Source organism: Trachurus japonicus, chromosome 23, assembly GCF_045865225.1.
Source record: "Trachurus japonicus isolate A0001 chromosome 23, Traja_1.0".
Taxonomy (NCBI): Eukaryota; Metazoa; Chordata; class Actinopteri; order Carangiformes; family Carangidae; genus Trachurus; species Trachurus japonicus.
Window position 1 is genome coordinate 9,581,936 of NC_140929.1, and position 16,044 is coordinate 9,597,979.

A 16,044-nucleotide genomic window follows, 5' to 3' on the forward strand; every position below is an offset into this window, starting at 1 on the left:
ATTTCCCCTCGTTATACGTGGAGTTTTATCTTTATTGTAGTATGAATATGAACCACAAACAAACAACTTTGGATTATTTACATTTCACAGTGGAGGATTTATGAAGCATCTGAAAAATAAAGTAAATTCGACGCATCATTGTCACTTAAATATTCCTGTTGTGCAATTTCTGATCACTTATCTGCTCCATATGCTGATAATATATCTGTAATGAGCGAGCCTCGGGCGGTATATTTACCAGCTGGTTCACGTGTAGAGTTCAGCTGCTCAGTATTTTGTTTTGTTTTGCAAACCGCTAAAGGTAAGAGTGTTGAAACCTCTGGCTCCTGTGCAATGATGTATTCACCTGCACTTTTTTTCAACCCTTTTCTTGTCTGCACTCGACTTCCTGTGGTTTCCACCGTCATCAGATAGCTACGAGCGAGAGAGGAGCAGCCGAGTCTGAGATGAACTGAGGCTGTTGTTCAGAGAGGTTTTAGTGAATTTTATTATTCACCGAGAAACTTTATTTGTACAAAAACTGTAAATTTCTGTTGATCTTAGACAAATGTGTTTTCATTTATTCCTGCGTCATTCTCCATGTTAGTGTGTGCAACTCTGAGTATAAATATAATACAAAGCTTTTTAGCATGTTTTCTATGCATCGCTCTCCTTCCTCCTTCCACTCTCACTCTCTCGACACACACGACGAAGACTTTCTCTCATCACTTTTAAACTCGTACATTAGAGAACTTGTTCCCTTGTGGTTCATCACATCTGCCCGTTGGGTTTTCCCTGCGATTGGTCCGATTTGTCTGCGAGGTGGGCGGCCTCCAGCTGCTCCTCCAGCCTCTGCTCGTCCTCCGGATTCCTGCTGTTCTGCTCGGCTCGGATCTTGAATTTGGAGATGAACTCGTTACTCGCCAGGGCGCCTTCCTTTTTGGGACACTTTTTTTGGGATGATAGGCTATGTTCCAAACGCTCTGAAGATTAGAAGGAAAAAACATCCAGTTGACTCCAAGTAAGGCCTCAAAACCGCCACTTAACTATGTCCCCCAATGAGTTTATGTTAACGTCCTATTTTAAGGATTTAGGTCAAAGTCCAAGACAGAAGTTATTAGTTTCTGGAGCAGGTCCAAACACAGGAATTTTTACAGATATCTTTTTTTTTTCATTATTATTATTTTGCTTTGTTCCCATGTGCGGCTGCTAGAATTTATTGAAGAACCCAGATACTGTCTCATTATCTCTCTCCCCTTCAAGGACAAAGTGCAAACTCAACTGCATCGTCCCACTGTGGAAAATGCTGAACTAGTTTGATGATTTTTCTATTATTTATATTTATCTATATTTGTTTTGAGTTGGATTACTTCAATTAATCAGTTTTTATTTTTCTTCTATTAGTTTCTTTATATTGTTTGCTTATCTAACAATTGTGTTTATTTTACGGATAATGCTATTAGGTCATTCATGTAGGTCAACCAGTTTAGGACCAGCATGCACCTGGGTGGGCCTATGTTTTTTTTTTTTTTGTTTCAGGATGAGTAGCCGCTACATAAAGGTTTAATTACATCTGACTGGATTTTTTCTCCATTAGAAAAGATACTAGCTACGATGCTTTAAAATGAAAAGTTGTGATAACAGAACCTCGCCCTTGTTTCAATGTTCTCATCTGTGTTGGGTTTTTTAATAATTCATGGATGTTAAATCATTTTCTGCATTTTTTAAATATACTCTATTTCACAATTGAGCACAGAGTATTTAAAGGGATAGTTCAACATTTTGGCACATTGGCCCAAAAGCTGCTCAGAGGCAAATGCAGAGACTGCTTGCCGAAAAACTGCCCCAGAGGGAAACGCACATCAGCGGTTTCGCATGAATTTACCTCTAAAACAACTAACGTTCTGTTATTATCTCATAGCGTGGCGAATGTGCAGGTCACAACTTGTCCACGAGAGCATTTTGGAGTTGTTGGATTGTGTATTTGATAAGTTTGATGAGGGAAACCAAGAATCCCATTAGCCTCCGTAGCGTAGCTCTGAGCAGCTCGCGGCTCTGCCCCGCCGTTCTAAAAATAGCTTGCACCAACAAATTTAAGGTAACGAACCTACTGCTATGACTATAGGGATTATGGCAATGGGCTAATTTGCCAAAATGTTGAACTATCCCTTTAAATGAAGGTAATAATGACATGTAGTAGGTAGAGACGCTGCACCTCCAGGAGTGATGGGCGTCATCAGGCGGTTCAGCTGGACGTTCCAGTGACGCACGTGTTGACTGGCGTTCCTCAGCTTCTCCTGCACCTCCTGCAGTCAGAGCAGGAAAGTCACATCTGCTCGTCAGTGTTTTTGTTTTATTGATTTTAAACACACACACACACACAGAGAGCTGATCCAAGCAGCACTCCTCCTCCTCCTCCTCCTCCTCCTCCCTCCCCTCACCTCCAGGCGCTGGTGGCTCCTCTGGCGCGACGCCCTCAGGTCCTGCAGCTCCTGCGAGGCCGAGTGGAGGGCCGAGGGCGTGTCCACCTCGGCGCTGCCGTCGGCGTCCTCCATCATGGTGCAGAGGTTCTCCAGGGCCCTCTGCTGCTCCTGCAGGAGCTGGAACTGCTTCTTCTTCTCCTCCTCAGCCTGCAGCAACCTGGAGAGAAAAAAAAAGAAGAAAGAAAGAGCAGAAGAAGTTGAGGAGCTGGTTTGGTTTGGTTTGGTTTGACCCAATTACCAACAGCAGCTTTGACACACAGAGTTAATGGAAGCAATTATGAAACCATCAGCGCACGACTGACGCAATCTACTTCAAACACATCGACATGACACACATATTTCAGAGCAACTCGCACTTCCGTGGAAGTCCTTATCTTCAGCTAGTTTCTCATTGTAAATAAACATCCACAGATCCTCTGAGAAGACACGGCTCTGTTCAGTGTCGGGCTAAAACACTGACAGTCGCCTGTAAACTAATATAGGATTATAAAACAGCATTAAATATATGATTTATATCCCCCTGAGCATTATGGGAAGTTATAGCTCTATATCTCAGAGCATTATTAGCCCCTAATACAGTAGTTCCCAACCTTTTCTGGCTCATGACTCCATTTTGGTATCACAATCAAGATGCGCCAGCTCAGATATTTTTATATGCTGCATTTTATTTGAACTCGATTTGAATTTGAGAAAGTGAAAGTATAGAATACAGTTGTTTAGGATTGTGTGTGTGGTATTTTTAATCATGTTTTTAAAAAGAATAATAATTAGTTTAAAGAATATTTTTATCAATTACTGGACATTTCAGGCGACCCCACAACCTAATAGGAGTTATTCAAATGATAAAAGTGTCTGCTTTAATATTCTTGAGCTCACTTCTCTCAGTTTTGCCCGAGAGGAAGCTCACAGTGTCCGACATTGTGTTATCCCTGGTTTAGAGCCCAGAGGGGTGTGTGTGTGTGTGTGTGTGTGTGTGTGTGTGTCACCTCTGCAGTTCCTGCCCGGCCCGCTCCTCCTCCAGTCGAGCCTGGATCTCCATGTTGAGAGCCGACTCCAGTTTCCGCTGCGTCAGCTCCAGCTCCTGGATCCTCTTCTTCTGCTGCTCGGCCTCCTTCGCCTTCTCCTGCATCTCTGCCTGCATGCTGTCTCTCAACTACACACACACACACACACACACACATGCATACACACACACACAAACAGCACCAGTTAAGTGGAAAAAACTGACCTATTCCTGAATCACCTTTTCCAGTAATGTCGTAACCGTTTCTCCACATCACTAAAGGTTAAATCTGACTTTTATAATGCCAATGTGTTGGTGCTGTTTCCACGGATCATCAGACCCAACGGGACGGACGTCAACTCCCCTTTCAGAGGAACTGTAAATAAATCTTCTCATCTGGCTTCTCATCAACTTTTTTCTCACCATCTCAGCTTCTTTCAACTGCCTCTCCAGCTCCATCTGCACCTCCCTCTGTTTCCTCCTCTCTCTCTCCTCCGCTTCCCTTCGTCTAGTTTCCAACTCCCGTGCGTGCTGCGAAACACCAACACACACACATATGAGCTCGTCATTGCGATCACACAGATTTGTCCCTCTTTTGTTCCCCCATCCTCCTCCCTCTTTTACCTGGATGATGCTTTCGATCTCCAGGTCCTGTCTGTCTTTCTCTTTCTCCATCTTCTCCGTCTCCTGGATGTTCGAGTCGTCCGATTGGCTGCTGCAGCTGCTGCGGGCGCTCCGGCTGCGCTCCCGTTGGCTGTGTTCCCGCTGGACCCGCCTCTTCAGTTTGAGTTCCTGGTGGAAGGAAGACTTGCCTTCGCTCTGGAGACGGAGGGCTGTCTGCAGGGCTGGAGAGGCGACACACACACACACACAAACATGGATATCCTACTGTAAATGAACAGTATTGTAACAGTTGTCGCTATGGTTTGCGGTTGATTTAGCTGGGATGTGCATAAAACAGCTTCATGGCATGAAATAATTCACGGCCTTTAAAATAAACACGATAAGCTAAATTGTGCAACTTTGAAATTTCTCAGTGTCACATGACGACGTTGTTGAAAATGAGCTGGAATGTCAAGGTCACGTTCAACAAAACAAAAACACGACTCCTCCAGATTCCTACTGCTCCTTTCTCTCTCCTCTGCTTGTTGTGACATCTTCTCCCTGCTCTAAGGTTAAAGGGATAGTTCAACATTTTGGCAAATTGGCCCATTGCCATAATCCCTATAATTTTAGGAGTAGGTTCGTTACCTTCAGTTGTCGGTGCAAGCTATTTTTAGAACGGCGGAGCAGAACCGTGAGCTGGTCAGAGCTACGCTACGAAGGCCAATGGGATTTCTTGGTTTCCCTCATCAAACTCATCAAATACACAATCCAACAACTCCAAAACGCTCTGGTGGACAAGTTGTGACCTGCACATTCACCACGCTATGAGATAATAACAGTTGAAGTTGTTTTCGAGGCAAATGTAGAGACTGCTTGCTGATAAACTGCCCCCGACGGGAACGCACATCAGCGGTTTTGCATGAATTTACCTCTAAAATAACTCTGTCTCGTAACGTTCTGTTATTATCTCATAGCGTGGTGAATGTGCAGGTCACAACTTGTCCACCAGAGCATTTTGGAGTTGTTGGATTGTGTATTTGATGAGTTTGATGAGGGAAATCAAGAAATCCCATTAGCCTCCGTAGCGTAGCTCTGACCAGCTCGCGGCTCTGTTCCACCGTTCTAAAAATAACTTGCACCAACAATTAAAGGTAACGAACCTACTGCTAAGACTATAGGGATTATGGCAATGGGTCAGTTTGCCAAAATATTGAACTATCCCTTTAATAAACATATACACATAAGATGGTTAGAGCTGCACATAATGATAATTTTCATCACCAGTTTATCTGATGATTAATAAATCGCTCACTTGTTTAGTTTGTGAACAACAGAAAGCAGCAGGAAACATTCACAATTTCCAAAACTCATGACGTTGAAATTGAATCGCTTGTTTTATCCAAGTAACAGTCTAAAAGCAAAAAAAAAAGATTTACCAAAATGCATAATTCAAACAAAGCTCCAGTTTCTCATATTTACGAAGCAGGAAGCAACACATTTTTGACATTGTTGAACTCATCACTAAATGGCTTCAAATTAAATAAAAAAAGTTCAGGAGTTTTGGTGTTTATAGCAGATGAGCAGAAGTCCAAAGATGTCATTATAAATCGATGGTGTTAATTTGTGATTGTTTCCTTGTGTTTCCACTTGTACACACCAACACACCTTGAGTCCACTCCACCTTCTGCTTCTGGTCAGACGCACTCATCTCGTAGGTTTTATTGTGGGTTTTCACACAGAACAGACAGCGCTTCCCGTCCCGGTCTGGAAGAGGCTGCGACGCGGGGAAGAAACAGTCAGTGAGTTAGTTTAATAGTTCATTGAAGAAAGTGAGGGGGTGGTGAACTCGTTTGGACTAATGTTTCCACACCAACCTCTATCACGCAGCTTTTATCCAGCTGGATTTCTCCTTTCTTGTCTTTCAGGTCCTCGCTGACGTAGTAGGACACGGAGAGCGGCTTCAGCACGAACCAGCGCTCGGTCCAGTTCCTACGCACGTGGCCCTTTTTCCACATGTAACCCTGGAAAACAGCGTTCAGGATGAAGACGACAGAGGAAGCAGATGATTTGACTAATAAATAAATAAAATAAAAGAATAAAAAGTTGATAGAAATGCTCACCCTCTTCAGGACGTTGTGGTACATCTCCAGGAAGACCTCGTCCAGAGCCAGGCTGAAGGCCTCGCCGCTGGTGACCCTCAGCAGCTGACCCGCACCCATGTGCTCTAGGAACGACCACACGGACATCCCTTCCTCCTGGAACGTGGCATCCTGGGATATCAAGTCCTCCAAGAGCTTCCCATCCCACTCCTCATTCACAGCTGTGGAGATTTTCTTGAGCAGATACTCCACCTTAAAAAAAAAAAATCAACAACAGCCAGATACTTTTACATATTAGCATTTATGGTAACACTTGACTTGAATAGGTATTCATAAGAACAGCTGTCGTTAAGTGTCATTCGGTAAGTCATGTCACTTTTAATGCAAAGTTGACATTGTTTGAGATGTTTTTGTTCTGACAACTTGACATAAAGACAATTTAAACTGTCATAGCAGACCAGAATTGCCAAACTTTAAAAATGATGTCAAGTTCTCAGAACAAAAACATCTCAAACAATGTCAACTTTGCATTAAAAGTGACATAACTTACCGAATGACACTTAACGACAGCTGTCATAAGTATTCATTGGTGTTTATGACAGCTGTTATGTCATGGTTGTGACGTCAATCTTATGAATACCTATTCAAGTAAAGTGTTACCGCATTGATACAGGATCAGCCGATACAGGCATTGACATCTTGTATCAGTATGATTCAGTGATATACGTTTACAGAGGAAGGCTAGCTGTGCTGCCGGTACAAAGGCGGTTTATTTTGGTCTCTGTCGACAGGAAACCAAACGCATTATGGAGGAAGTGCAGGAAGGAAGAGCCTCATTAACTTACTAACTTGCACTGCTGTGAAAAAATGTAAAATGGTCGGACTTTGTTGGGGACACAAGCTGGGGTTTTATGGAGCCTAATATTTCTTTCTAGCAATAAACCGGTCACAGTGAAAGTGGCTCAGCTCGCAGCTGCGTTAAAAGCTGTGGTGGTGAGACTTATCGCTGATTAAATCTTCATTCGTCTATCCAATGTTATTGAAGACATGTTTGCACTTATTGAATGTTATATATATATATATATATATATATATGTGACCCTAGTTTTATCTCGATTGTCATGATTCTCAGCCAATCCCTAATCAATCAAGTCTCAATCAAATCCTTCAGTTACAACACTAAATGTTCACTATTTCCTGTTCTTGACAGGCTAATTATCTCCTCCGTCATCGTTTACCTCCTCTGGTATCATCACCAGCGGGTAGCGATCCTCAGACAGGAGGTTGAATAAACAGAAGAGCTTGAAACAGTCCCTCTCCGATAGCAGCGCCCCCTGTGGCGGCCCCTTGAAGTTCTTCTTCATCGTCATCATCCAGCACAGGTCGTCGAACTTCTCCTTATCGAACATCCCCTCTTTAACCTGAGAAGACCAAAAAAAAACACGGCGACGACTTTAGTGCCTTTAATAACTGTGGAAAATATTATATCAACAAACAAAACACAGTCCAGATTAATGGGAAGTTGCTCCGCCCACTTTAACCCTTGACTTTATCTCCACCTCTACATGTCGCTCGGCTTCTGAACTAAATTTCCTCATACCTGGTGAGAGCAACAAGGACAAAGATAAAGATGAACTGTCAGCAGAGGGGAACAGTTCATTTGACACGAATTGACACTTAGAAAGACAAATATTGTGCTTTTGACTCCATTTTCTTTTATTTTGTGAACTATAATAGGCCTTACACTGTCTGTTTCAACTTAGCAGTGCTTTAACAATGGTGACGTTGGAAAAACACAAGGCTGAAGATTCGTCACCAGAGCCTCCATGGCCTTATTTCAACTCGAGGTTTGTAATCTTTTTTTTTTAGAAATAAAGAATGATTCATGTTGTTTTAATTGTTGGCTGTGTTGACCAAACTTCACTGCTGCCTGAAATAAAGTAAAAAAAATTCACCATCCAGCCTGAGTAAGCATGTGGAGCTATGTACGGTTTGGTTAATCCCAGATAAACTTTCAAACACACAGTTTGTAGTTGTTGGCTTCTTCTGTCCTTCTCCCCTTTGTTGATTCAGTTGTGTTTTTATGGCCTTTTTCCGCCGCCTTTTGGCTAATTCAACAATCTATTTATTCTCAGTAAGTCTGTACGATCAGTAGGTTTTGTGAATTTTGAGCAACTCTCTTCGAGCGACTATGTAGTTTTAAATTTGTCACATAGTTGTTTAAGTGCCATTTCCTGCCAATAATTCACAACTCGTATAAAAGCTGTTAAAACAGTGCCATCAAGATGTCTGCTGTTAGAAATAAAAGTGCATACCGTACCTTATCCAGTATATATTTGTTGAGGTAGGGCATGTAGCCATGATTGGACACCGGCCCGTCATCGTCGTCCTGAAAGTGCTCCTCCAGAGCCACGGGGTCGTGTGGGATGTGCAGCACGGTGTACAGGTTGTGGGAAAGCACCTGAAGGAAAAACAGAGACATACATTGAATATAGAAGCTATATATGACCTTGCTCAAAATGCACAAAAGTCAGCAGCACGTATGAGTCTGTGAGTCTTCTGTGTGCTCCTCCATATTTCTTCATATATCTACTACAAACACACACACACACAAGTACAGACAGCTGGTCCTCGGGGACTAAAGCATGTCAGGACAGCTTTCTGCCAGTTCCCTGGATTCTTCTCAGCTGTGGGGGCTCAGGCAGGCAAGTAGGAACTGGACAGAAAAGCAACATGACAGACACAAATAACACTCACCGTGGTGTCACAGATGGCAAAAAATAAGGTCAAAATACAGCTTCTTTGTTGTGTCTTGTGTTATAGTTTGATAAAAGGCCCTGATTGTGGTGGTTTTGTGTTTCTCATAAAGACCATGGGCCACTGGGAAAAGCTGGACTTTGAGCTCTGAAGCCAGAACACAGGATCACACCTTATACCTCCAATCTGAGCATGTTTGTTTGGAGAAAACTGGAAGCTTCAGCAAATATTTGGTCTTCTCTGAGAGCTTGTAGAGCCTCTGTGTTACCCACGTTGCATCTTTAACTCATATGTCATACAGACAAATGCAGAAAGAGGTGAGCTATGATATATTCCAAGCAAAAAGTCGCAGAAAACTGTTAAAGTGTGTATCTGTGCTGCCCAGGAGTCGACCCCTCGGCTCGGTTTCCTGAACTCAAAACAACTCCCAGTCACTCCCCATCTTACCTTTAACTGCGATTTGGAGACTTTCCCACACTTCTCCACGTCCAGCGATGTGAACGCGTACCAGATGGACTTGAGCAGTTCGGATTTCAGGTCCATTTCGGAGACCTCGTCGTGCGCAAAAAGAACTACATTTCCAAAGCGCAGAGCGAGGACTTTTTTACGCAGCAGCAGCAGCAGCAGGAGCAGCGGCGGCGGCGGTGGCGGCGAGAATTGCCAAATAAAATATGGGGCAGAGCGCAGACTGCTGTGCAAACGGCAAAGGACCTAAATGAGTCAGATGTAGGGCAGACTTAAAGAGGCGGAGAGTAGAGATAAAGCCTGGAGTCCCACACGGTCCTCAACAATGAACAGTCCGACTTTACTCATATTTTAAACCGTTTTCTTTATCTTTAATCCTCCAATAACACGAATAAGTCTCTTTGAATAAAACAAAAACGTAGCATTCAGGCGTAATCTCCATTTATCCAAGCTCCATTTCTAACATCTGAGACATTTATTCAGACAGTAGCCTAGGGGCTGGATTTCTGAATTCCTCAAAGTGCTCAAAGCCAAAAAACCAAAAAGGCAAATGAGTGGTATCCGTGCTGTTATCAGATTCAGGAGGCTCGCAGAGGATTCAGGGACACACCCATTAGTGTTCAAAGCTTAAAGCCATTTTTAATCAGCAGCTTCAAAATCAGAAACGTGGAGGGGCAGTAGGCTACATGATATAGGCCTACAGCATTTTTTTTTATACCTATTCTCAACCAACTCTGGATTTATTCTGTTTATTCTGTTCAGTGGAAACATAACAGTGAAGTTATGTTGTCTTTAAACTCATTATTGTAAGAATTTGAAGTTATTTTACACACTGAATTATATATTTTATGGATAACGTGTCTTTGTAGTGTGGCAACACATACAGTATTTGACTGGGTGATACTGAAAATTAAAGCTGCAACATGTCTAATCAAGTTGATGCACAGTCTTCTCACTTTTTTGTCTTTATATAGCCTACATGTGTAACCTACTGATATCCAAGTGCCAAAGATCTGTTATTTCTGGTGATATTTTTTTCCCTTTATCACACAGCTAATCAGCAACACCAAAGATGTTTTTCAGTACAATTGTGAGATAAATGCCCGTTGTGGTTTCCTTGTGTTTAAGGTGTTGCTTGCATGTTTCTCAGATCACAGCTTCTGTCGGCTAAGTGAAAGCAGTGGGGATGTGGAAACGTGAAGCAAAATGGGTTAAACAAGGACATGTAATCAGACAGCATCCGCAAGCCTTGTCGGAGTATAATGTAGGCTAATCAATACCATAATTAGGTCATGAAAATTGTTTAGAGGCCACAGCCCAAAGCACTGATGATCACAGCATCGATGTATGTAGGTTTTAAGGCAAACGTTGTGATAAATGTTTAAAAAAAACACTTCATGTTAGCTATCCGGTTCAAGCAGAGGATATACAGTAGTTCATGATTTTCTGCTCCATAAACTAATCAATGCTGTGTCATGCTGTTGTGGTTCATCATGCACAGCAGTGTGGCTGTATCTGTTGTCGCCCCTTCAAGGGCAGATGTAATCACCGTTGTCTCAGGTGGTGGCAGAAATGAGATGTCATTCAGATAGCTGTAATTCAGACCTGCCAGGCCAGAGGTCTTATACGAGGATCGACCACTCCCAGCGCTGAGAATTTACCACTCTGGCACACGTCCACGGCCTTTCTTAAAACCCTTGACACACTTCTATGGTCTTTAAAATGCAAGTGGTGGCTTCATACACCTGGCATCTGTCCCGTTATTTCTACAGAAAAGAGGGGAAAAAATACCTTGAATCAAAAAAATTCTCTTCACAAGCTCTCTGAGTCACACATTTATTAAATACATACACTTCAGATATGCCTTCACCTTGCTGTGCTGCATGTTGTTTGTACTGTACTGTACCTATTACACTACATCACCATTAGATTACCATTACATAAGGATGATGTTGCCATTTATAGCTACATATTTAATATATTCAAGGGCAGCGACCTTCACATGGTCATTCCCAGTGTGGAATCAATATCATATCCTGTGATCAGGCAACGATTTTCAGTTTATTGTTGACAGATATAGCTTACAGGTTCAGTCATGCTTGTGTCCGTTGTTGGTTATTATTAGAATGGATTATACATTATTGAATGTGCAATATTTATGTCATACATTATAATTACAGGAGCAATAAAAAGGCCTATCCAGAATAGGAAAGGTGAGATGCTGAGGATAGACAGGAAGCTAATGCTAGTAATCTCAAAACACAGATAACAAGCTCTCACACACAAAACAAAACAACACATTTCACATTTATCAAAGTAACAGTTTGTAACAGTGACCATTTGGTATGTACACTTATTTTCTTTATTCCTCCACAAGAGGTAGATGAACAGATCTCTTGTTTCGAAGTAAAATTAAAACTACAGCCACTAGACTGTTAGCTTAAAGCATAACACTGAAAACAAAAACAGCTAAGCAAAGATGTAAAAAAAAATAAATTTAAAAAAATACAAGAAAGAAAGAACCCCCCACTTTCTGCATATTTGCCAACCTAACCTAAACTAACTGATTGCTAGCTCCTCCTTGCTCCAACTTAATACCAAACATATTCTAGAAATGTTGAACCCTTTTTTTGTGTGATTAAGTTTAAGTTTGATGTCGAATGCTCGATTTGAGCAACAAATTGAATTGAAGGCATCAGCCTTACTAGTCCTCACTGAACTAGTAAGACCGATGCGTTGCGAACTGATGAAGCCCCTTGGATTAGAGGCTAATTGTCTTCTTAGAAAAAAATACAAGTCCAGTTGCCTTCCATTCAATTTGTTGCCCAGAGATAACCATGGCCTGGATGAATGAGAATATGCATAGACTTGTCGAATGCTAAGATACTAAAAAGAAATTGCTAATATCTGGTCAAGGTTTCTACCAACTGTTTCATGCTGCTGGTTGCACAATGTCTGCGGTCAAGCCAATGCAACCAAGCATTGTAGAAGCATAGCCTAGTTGTAGTGCTAATCATAAAATTTAGTGCTGTAAGATAAATTTGTGCTTCAGAACATACAAACTCTAGCAACACAGTTGCAGCTTGTTGGGTGACAGTATCGAGCCATTTCCTAAAGCACCATTCTAACACAGTGTAGTCTTTGTCATGGAAAAACTAAATAACGTAGATATGAACATCTGTTGAACGCAGCCAGACTAAAACAAAAGTGGAAACCTGCTGGTGAACATTCCTGTGCATTCAGTGGTGAAATTTATGACATGAGGTAACTCGCGGAAAAATCCAATACAAAAGCTGATAGACTGTAAATAATTAATCACATTCTACACAGTGAATTTCATCAAATCATGCCATTGTTTATATATTTCTGGAAATTATACAGCAAAAAAGAAAATAAAGGAAAGCATCGATCATTCTCTGCTACCATATTAAACAATCTATCCAATCTAACCCCACATGTGATCTAACACTGTCTCTTGTTTGGTATCGAAACAGACAGAAGACTAAATTGCACCTCTTCTACCCAAACATATACATATATACGTAGGTATATATATTTTTTAATTGGGCAGAAAAGAGTCAGGCAAACAGTGAGTGTCAAAGAATTGCAAAGTGTGAGGAGTTTCTGGTTGAATTCCCTTTTATATCAATGATATCCTTGAAGTTCCTCAGTATAGAAACAAAGGAGCTGCTATTGCTGTGGATAGGCAGTTAAGGTGTAAATCAGAAATAAAGCCAATTCTGTGCCTTTTGCAGACAGGAATCCTCAATCCATCCTCAATTTTGTACGCTCATTGGCTATTTACCTTTGAGTTACCATCAACAAACAGTTGATGGTTTTTTGAAGTGGTTGTTGTGTTGATAATACTAGATGATACTAGTTTTTATGCACCAGCCAATATTTGGGAGTGCACTAACAGATGACTTAACTGTTGGACAATAAATGGGACTTCAACTTGTAGCACCAAAACCTTCCCAAACTTTGCAACTCTTATCGATTTGCTAATTCAGGGCATTGTTCATCACCAATCTTAACCATCTACAAACTGGTCAACCCATTGGTTCGGAGTTGACCATTAATGTGCCACTACACGGCGACGTTGTCTTGGCGCTAGTTTATTGGCCAGCAGACAAGCCAGGGCAATGCCTCCGATCTGGGTGAAGGCTAATCCCAACACGGTGGCAGCGATGTGGAAGACGTTGTCGTTGACCAAACTGAAGACTTTGCGGAAGCAGCCGTGTGGATGGATCCCCGCGGCAGTTACCCCTTCGTTATCGTCGGACAGAAGAGGCCGATTCTTGCAACCCTTGCGCCTGACGCAGCAGCTGTCGGGCAGGGACACTGAAGTACCGTTCTCGGAGGGAAAGAAGGTCATGTGTTGGATAGCCCAATCTGAAGTGAGCCAGTCACGCCAGCCCTCAGCTCCACAACACTCCAGGGCCCTCTGTAAGCTGTCTAGGGCATCGGCACGGCCTTCGTCTTCTGTGTAGCCTGCCACCGCTCGCTGTAAACCGCTGCGAAACCCTCCGGCAATATCTTCACGATAGAAGAGGCCGGAGAGTCCCCCTGCCAAACCGGCTATGAGTGCGGCAAGTTGAAAGAACCCATAAGCTCTTAGCACGCACGGCAGGTTTGCAGCCACCCCGAGACAACCCAGGAAGCCCCAGGCGGTGACGGCGGCACCCGTGGACAGCAGGATGAGCGGGGCATTGGGGTAACGATTGGCGGACAACAGCATGTAGTCCGCCAGAGAGATCTGAGCCCACACGCCAAGGGTGAAGAGGGCCAAGCCGGCTGCCCAGAAGAGGCAGCTGAAAGCCAGGAGCCCCAGGCGCAGGAGGTGCATGACTCCCACCGGGCGGCAGCAAGGTGGGGCAATGACACCCACAGGTGGAGGGGCAGGGGGCGCCAGGGAGGCCTCCGAGCCGACAGACAGGGATAGACGCTGGTGCTGGAGGTGGAGCTGCTCCTCCTGCTCCTGGTACGGCGACAGCAGGTAGCCGGGGATGGCGGAGGGTCGTCGAGGAAGAGGCGGGGGAGAGAGCAGGTCCAGACCCCGCGGAGAGGACAGTCTTCGCACGGCTAGCTGCTCTCGCTCCCAGTCCAACGCTCGTCTGCTGGGACTCGGTCGAGCTGACAACGAGTCGTAGGGCAGTGGGGAGCTCATCGTCCCGGCTCCGGCTTTATCTACTCCCCCCACTCTCTCTCTCTTTTACCCACTCCCCCTCTCTTTTCTTTCCTCTATAACTGCCTTCACTCTCTTCCTCCTGCAACACACAGTCTCCCTCCCACCTCTTTATGACTGGTTATTAATCCACCACCAACACGACCAACGGCGACTGGACTGTAAATCTTGCTGATGGGTATTGCTCCGTGCCGTTATCTGCATCCACAGCCCCCTTGTTTCCACCCTATTTCTCTGTTTATTTTGGGGGTTCTTTCCACCTGCATGGTCACCGGCTCTCAAAATCCCTTCGCTGATAGTCACATCCCGACATCTGCTTGCTCGCTCGCTTGCTGCCGCCCCTCGCTCTGGTCAAGGCGAGAGGTGAAGACGGTGGGATGGAGTGTGAGTCACTCCATGCACACCCTCTCTCGGCGTGGAGGGGACTTCCGTCTGTGTTCAACTTTGGCTCAAAAAACATTTTTCTGCCTTAACAGTTTGATATTAATACAAATTAATGTTGTAGCTGCCACTTATAATGATTACTTTTGGGTTGCCAGGCTATAAAAATACTTTTGCGTCATCTTTATACGTCCAACTGCAGGACATTATGTTTCTTATTGATAGATAACCCGGAAATTGTTCTGATATGGATTATTTGAGCATGTGTGAAAAAGATCTGTGGAGAATCTGGACTAGAATCAAGTGATAAATTCACAGCCCTTTTATTTATTTTTATACATAAGATGTATAACCTATGTATTAAAATCCTCAGACATAATAAATTATGAACATTTCTTGATGAATTATTAACATTTATAAATACACAACACAAAGAATTTACAGCAGCCAAAGGAAATACAATTTGTCAAGCACAACCTGGCAACACAAAATTGTCTGGCTGGCGTATTAACCATAAATAAAGTTAGTTATTACAAATTCTTCATAAGGACTCACATTTACAGTCAGTGTTTGTTAGTGTTTCTATAATGTTTACTCATTTAACATGGATTTGGCCACATTTCATTCACCATATTTTAGGTTGCCTCTAGAACTGCACTTTTTTTAAACTAATAGTTGGAAATATTGAGAAACATAAGCGATGCCAAAAATAGAAAACCAATTTGAAACCTGTGAAAAGCCCCATTAGACGGCACTCTGTGTGTGTGTCCCCTGTGTGGAACAATGCAGCCAGTTTTATCCTGGTGATTCCTGCTCGCCGCCGGCTTCCCTCCCATCAACCCTCTCTGCCCAGTCGGAGCTAATTAAAGGCTTCTTGGTTAATTAACCACAAATAAATGGCGCTTCTTTTATATGGACAGCTATAACAGTGACATAATAACAGCGAGGGGAATACCCAGAAACATGTTGATGGTGTGGGAAGAGGAAGGCTGTGCAGAGCTGCCACTGCTGTCTCATCCTGCAGGTTAAAATCTGTTTCTATTTGTTTGAAGTGCAGAAAATGTATCTGATTGACAACAACAGCGA

The 16,044-nt window shown here is 43.1% G+C and overlaps 2 protein-coding genes across 2 annotated transcripts; both read right to left on the reverse strand.

Moving 5' to 3' along the window:
- Window positions 1–469: 469 nt before the first annotated feature.
- def6c (DEF6 guanine nucleotide exchange factor c) lies at window positions 470–9,944 on the reverse strand. Its single transcript, XM_085768711.1, has 12 exons — window positions 9,375–9,944; window positions 8,491–8,631; window positions 7,409–7,591; window positions 6,192–6,422; window positions 5,946–6,092; window positions 5,737–5,845; window positions 4,090–4,310; window positions 3,889–3,996; window positions 3,449–3,615; window positions 2,421–2,619; window positions 2,195–2,285; window positions 470–962 (listed from the first exon to the last, which is right to left on the reverse strand). The coding sequence occupies exons 1-12, from the start codon at window positions 9,468–9,470 to the stop codon at window positions 751–753; spliced, it is 1,905 nt and encodes a 634-aa protein (XP_085624837.1). The 5' UTR covers window positions 9,471–9,944; the 3' UTR covers window positions 470–750.
- Window positions 9,945–13,455: 3,511 nt separating this feature from the next.
- Window positions 13,456–14,591, reverse strand: LOC146962543 (tetraspanin-7-like). Its single transcript, XM_085768712.1, has one exon. The coding sequence runs from the start codon at window positions 14,557–14,559 to the stop codon at window positions 13,468–13,470; it is 1,092 nt and encodes a 363-aa protein (XP_085624838.1). The 5' UTR covers window positions 14,560–14,591; the 3' UTR covers window positions 13,456–13,467.
- Window positions 14,592–16,044: the final 1,453 nt, after the last annotated feature.

Bases quoted from the DNA above. Each gene is read 5' to 3' on its own strand.
- def6c (XM_085768711.1), bottom strand. From the start codon at position 9,470: ATGGACCTGAAATCCGAACTGCTCAAGTCCATCTGGTACGCGTTCACA. The intron at 2,286-2,420 runs GTGAGGGGAGGG...CTCTGACTGCAG, and splicing joins GGAGCCACCAGCGCCTGGAG to GAGGTGCAGGAGAAGCTGAG. The intron at 963-2,194 runs GTGCAGCGTCTC...TCTAATCTTCAG, and splicing joins GACGCCCATCACTCCTGGAG to AGCGTTTGGAACATAGCCTA.
- LOC146962543 (XM_085768712.1), bottom strand. From the start codon at position 14,559: ATGAGCTCCCCACTGCCCTACGACTCGTTGTCAGCTCGACCGAGTCCC.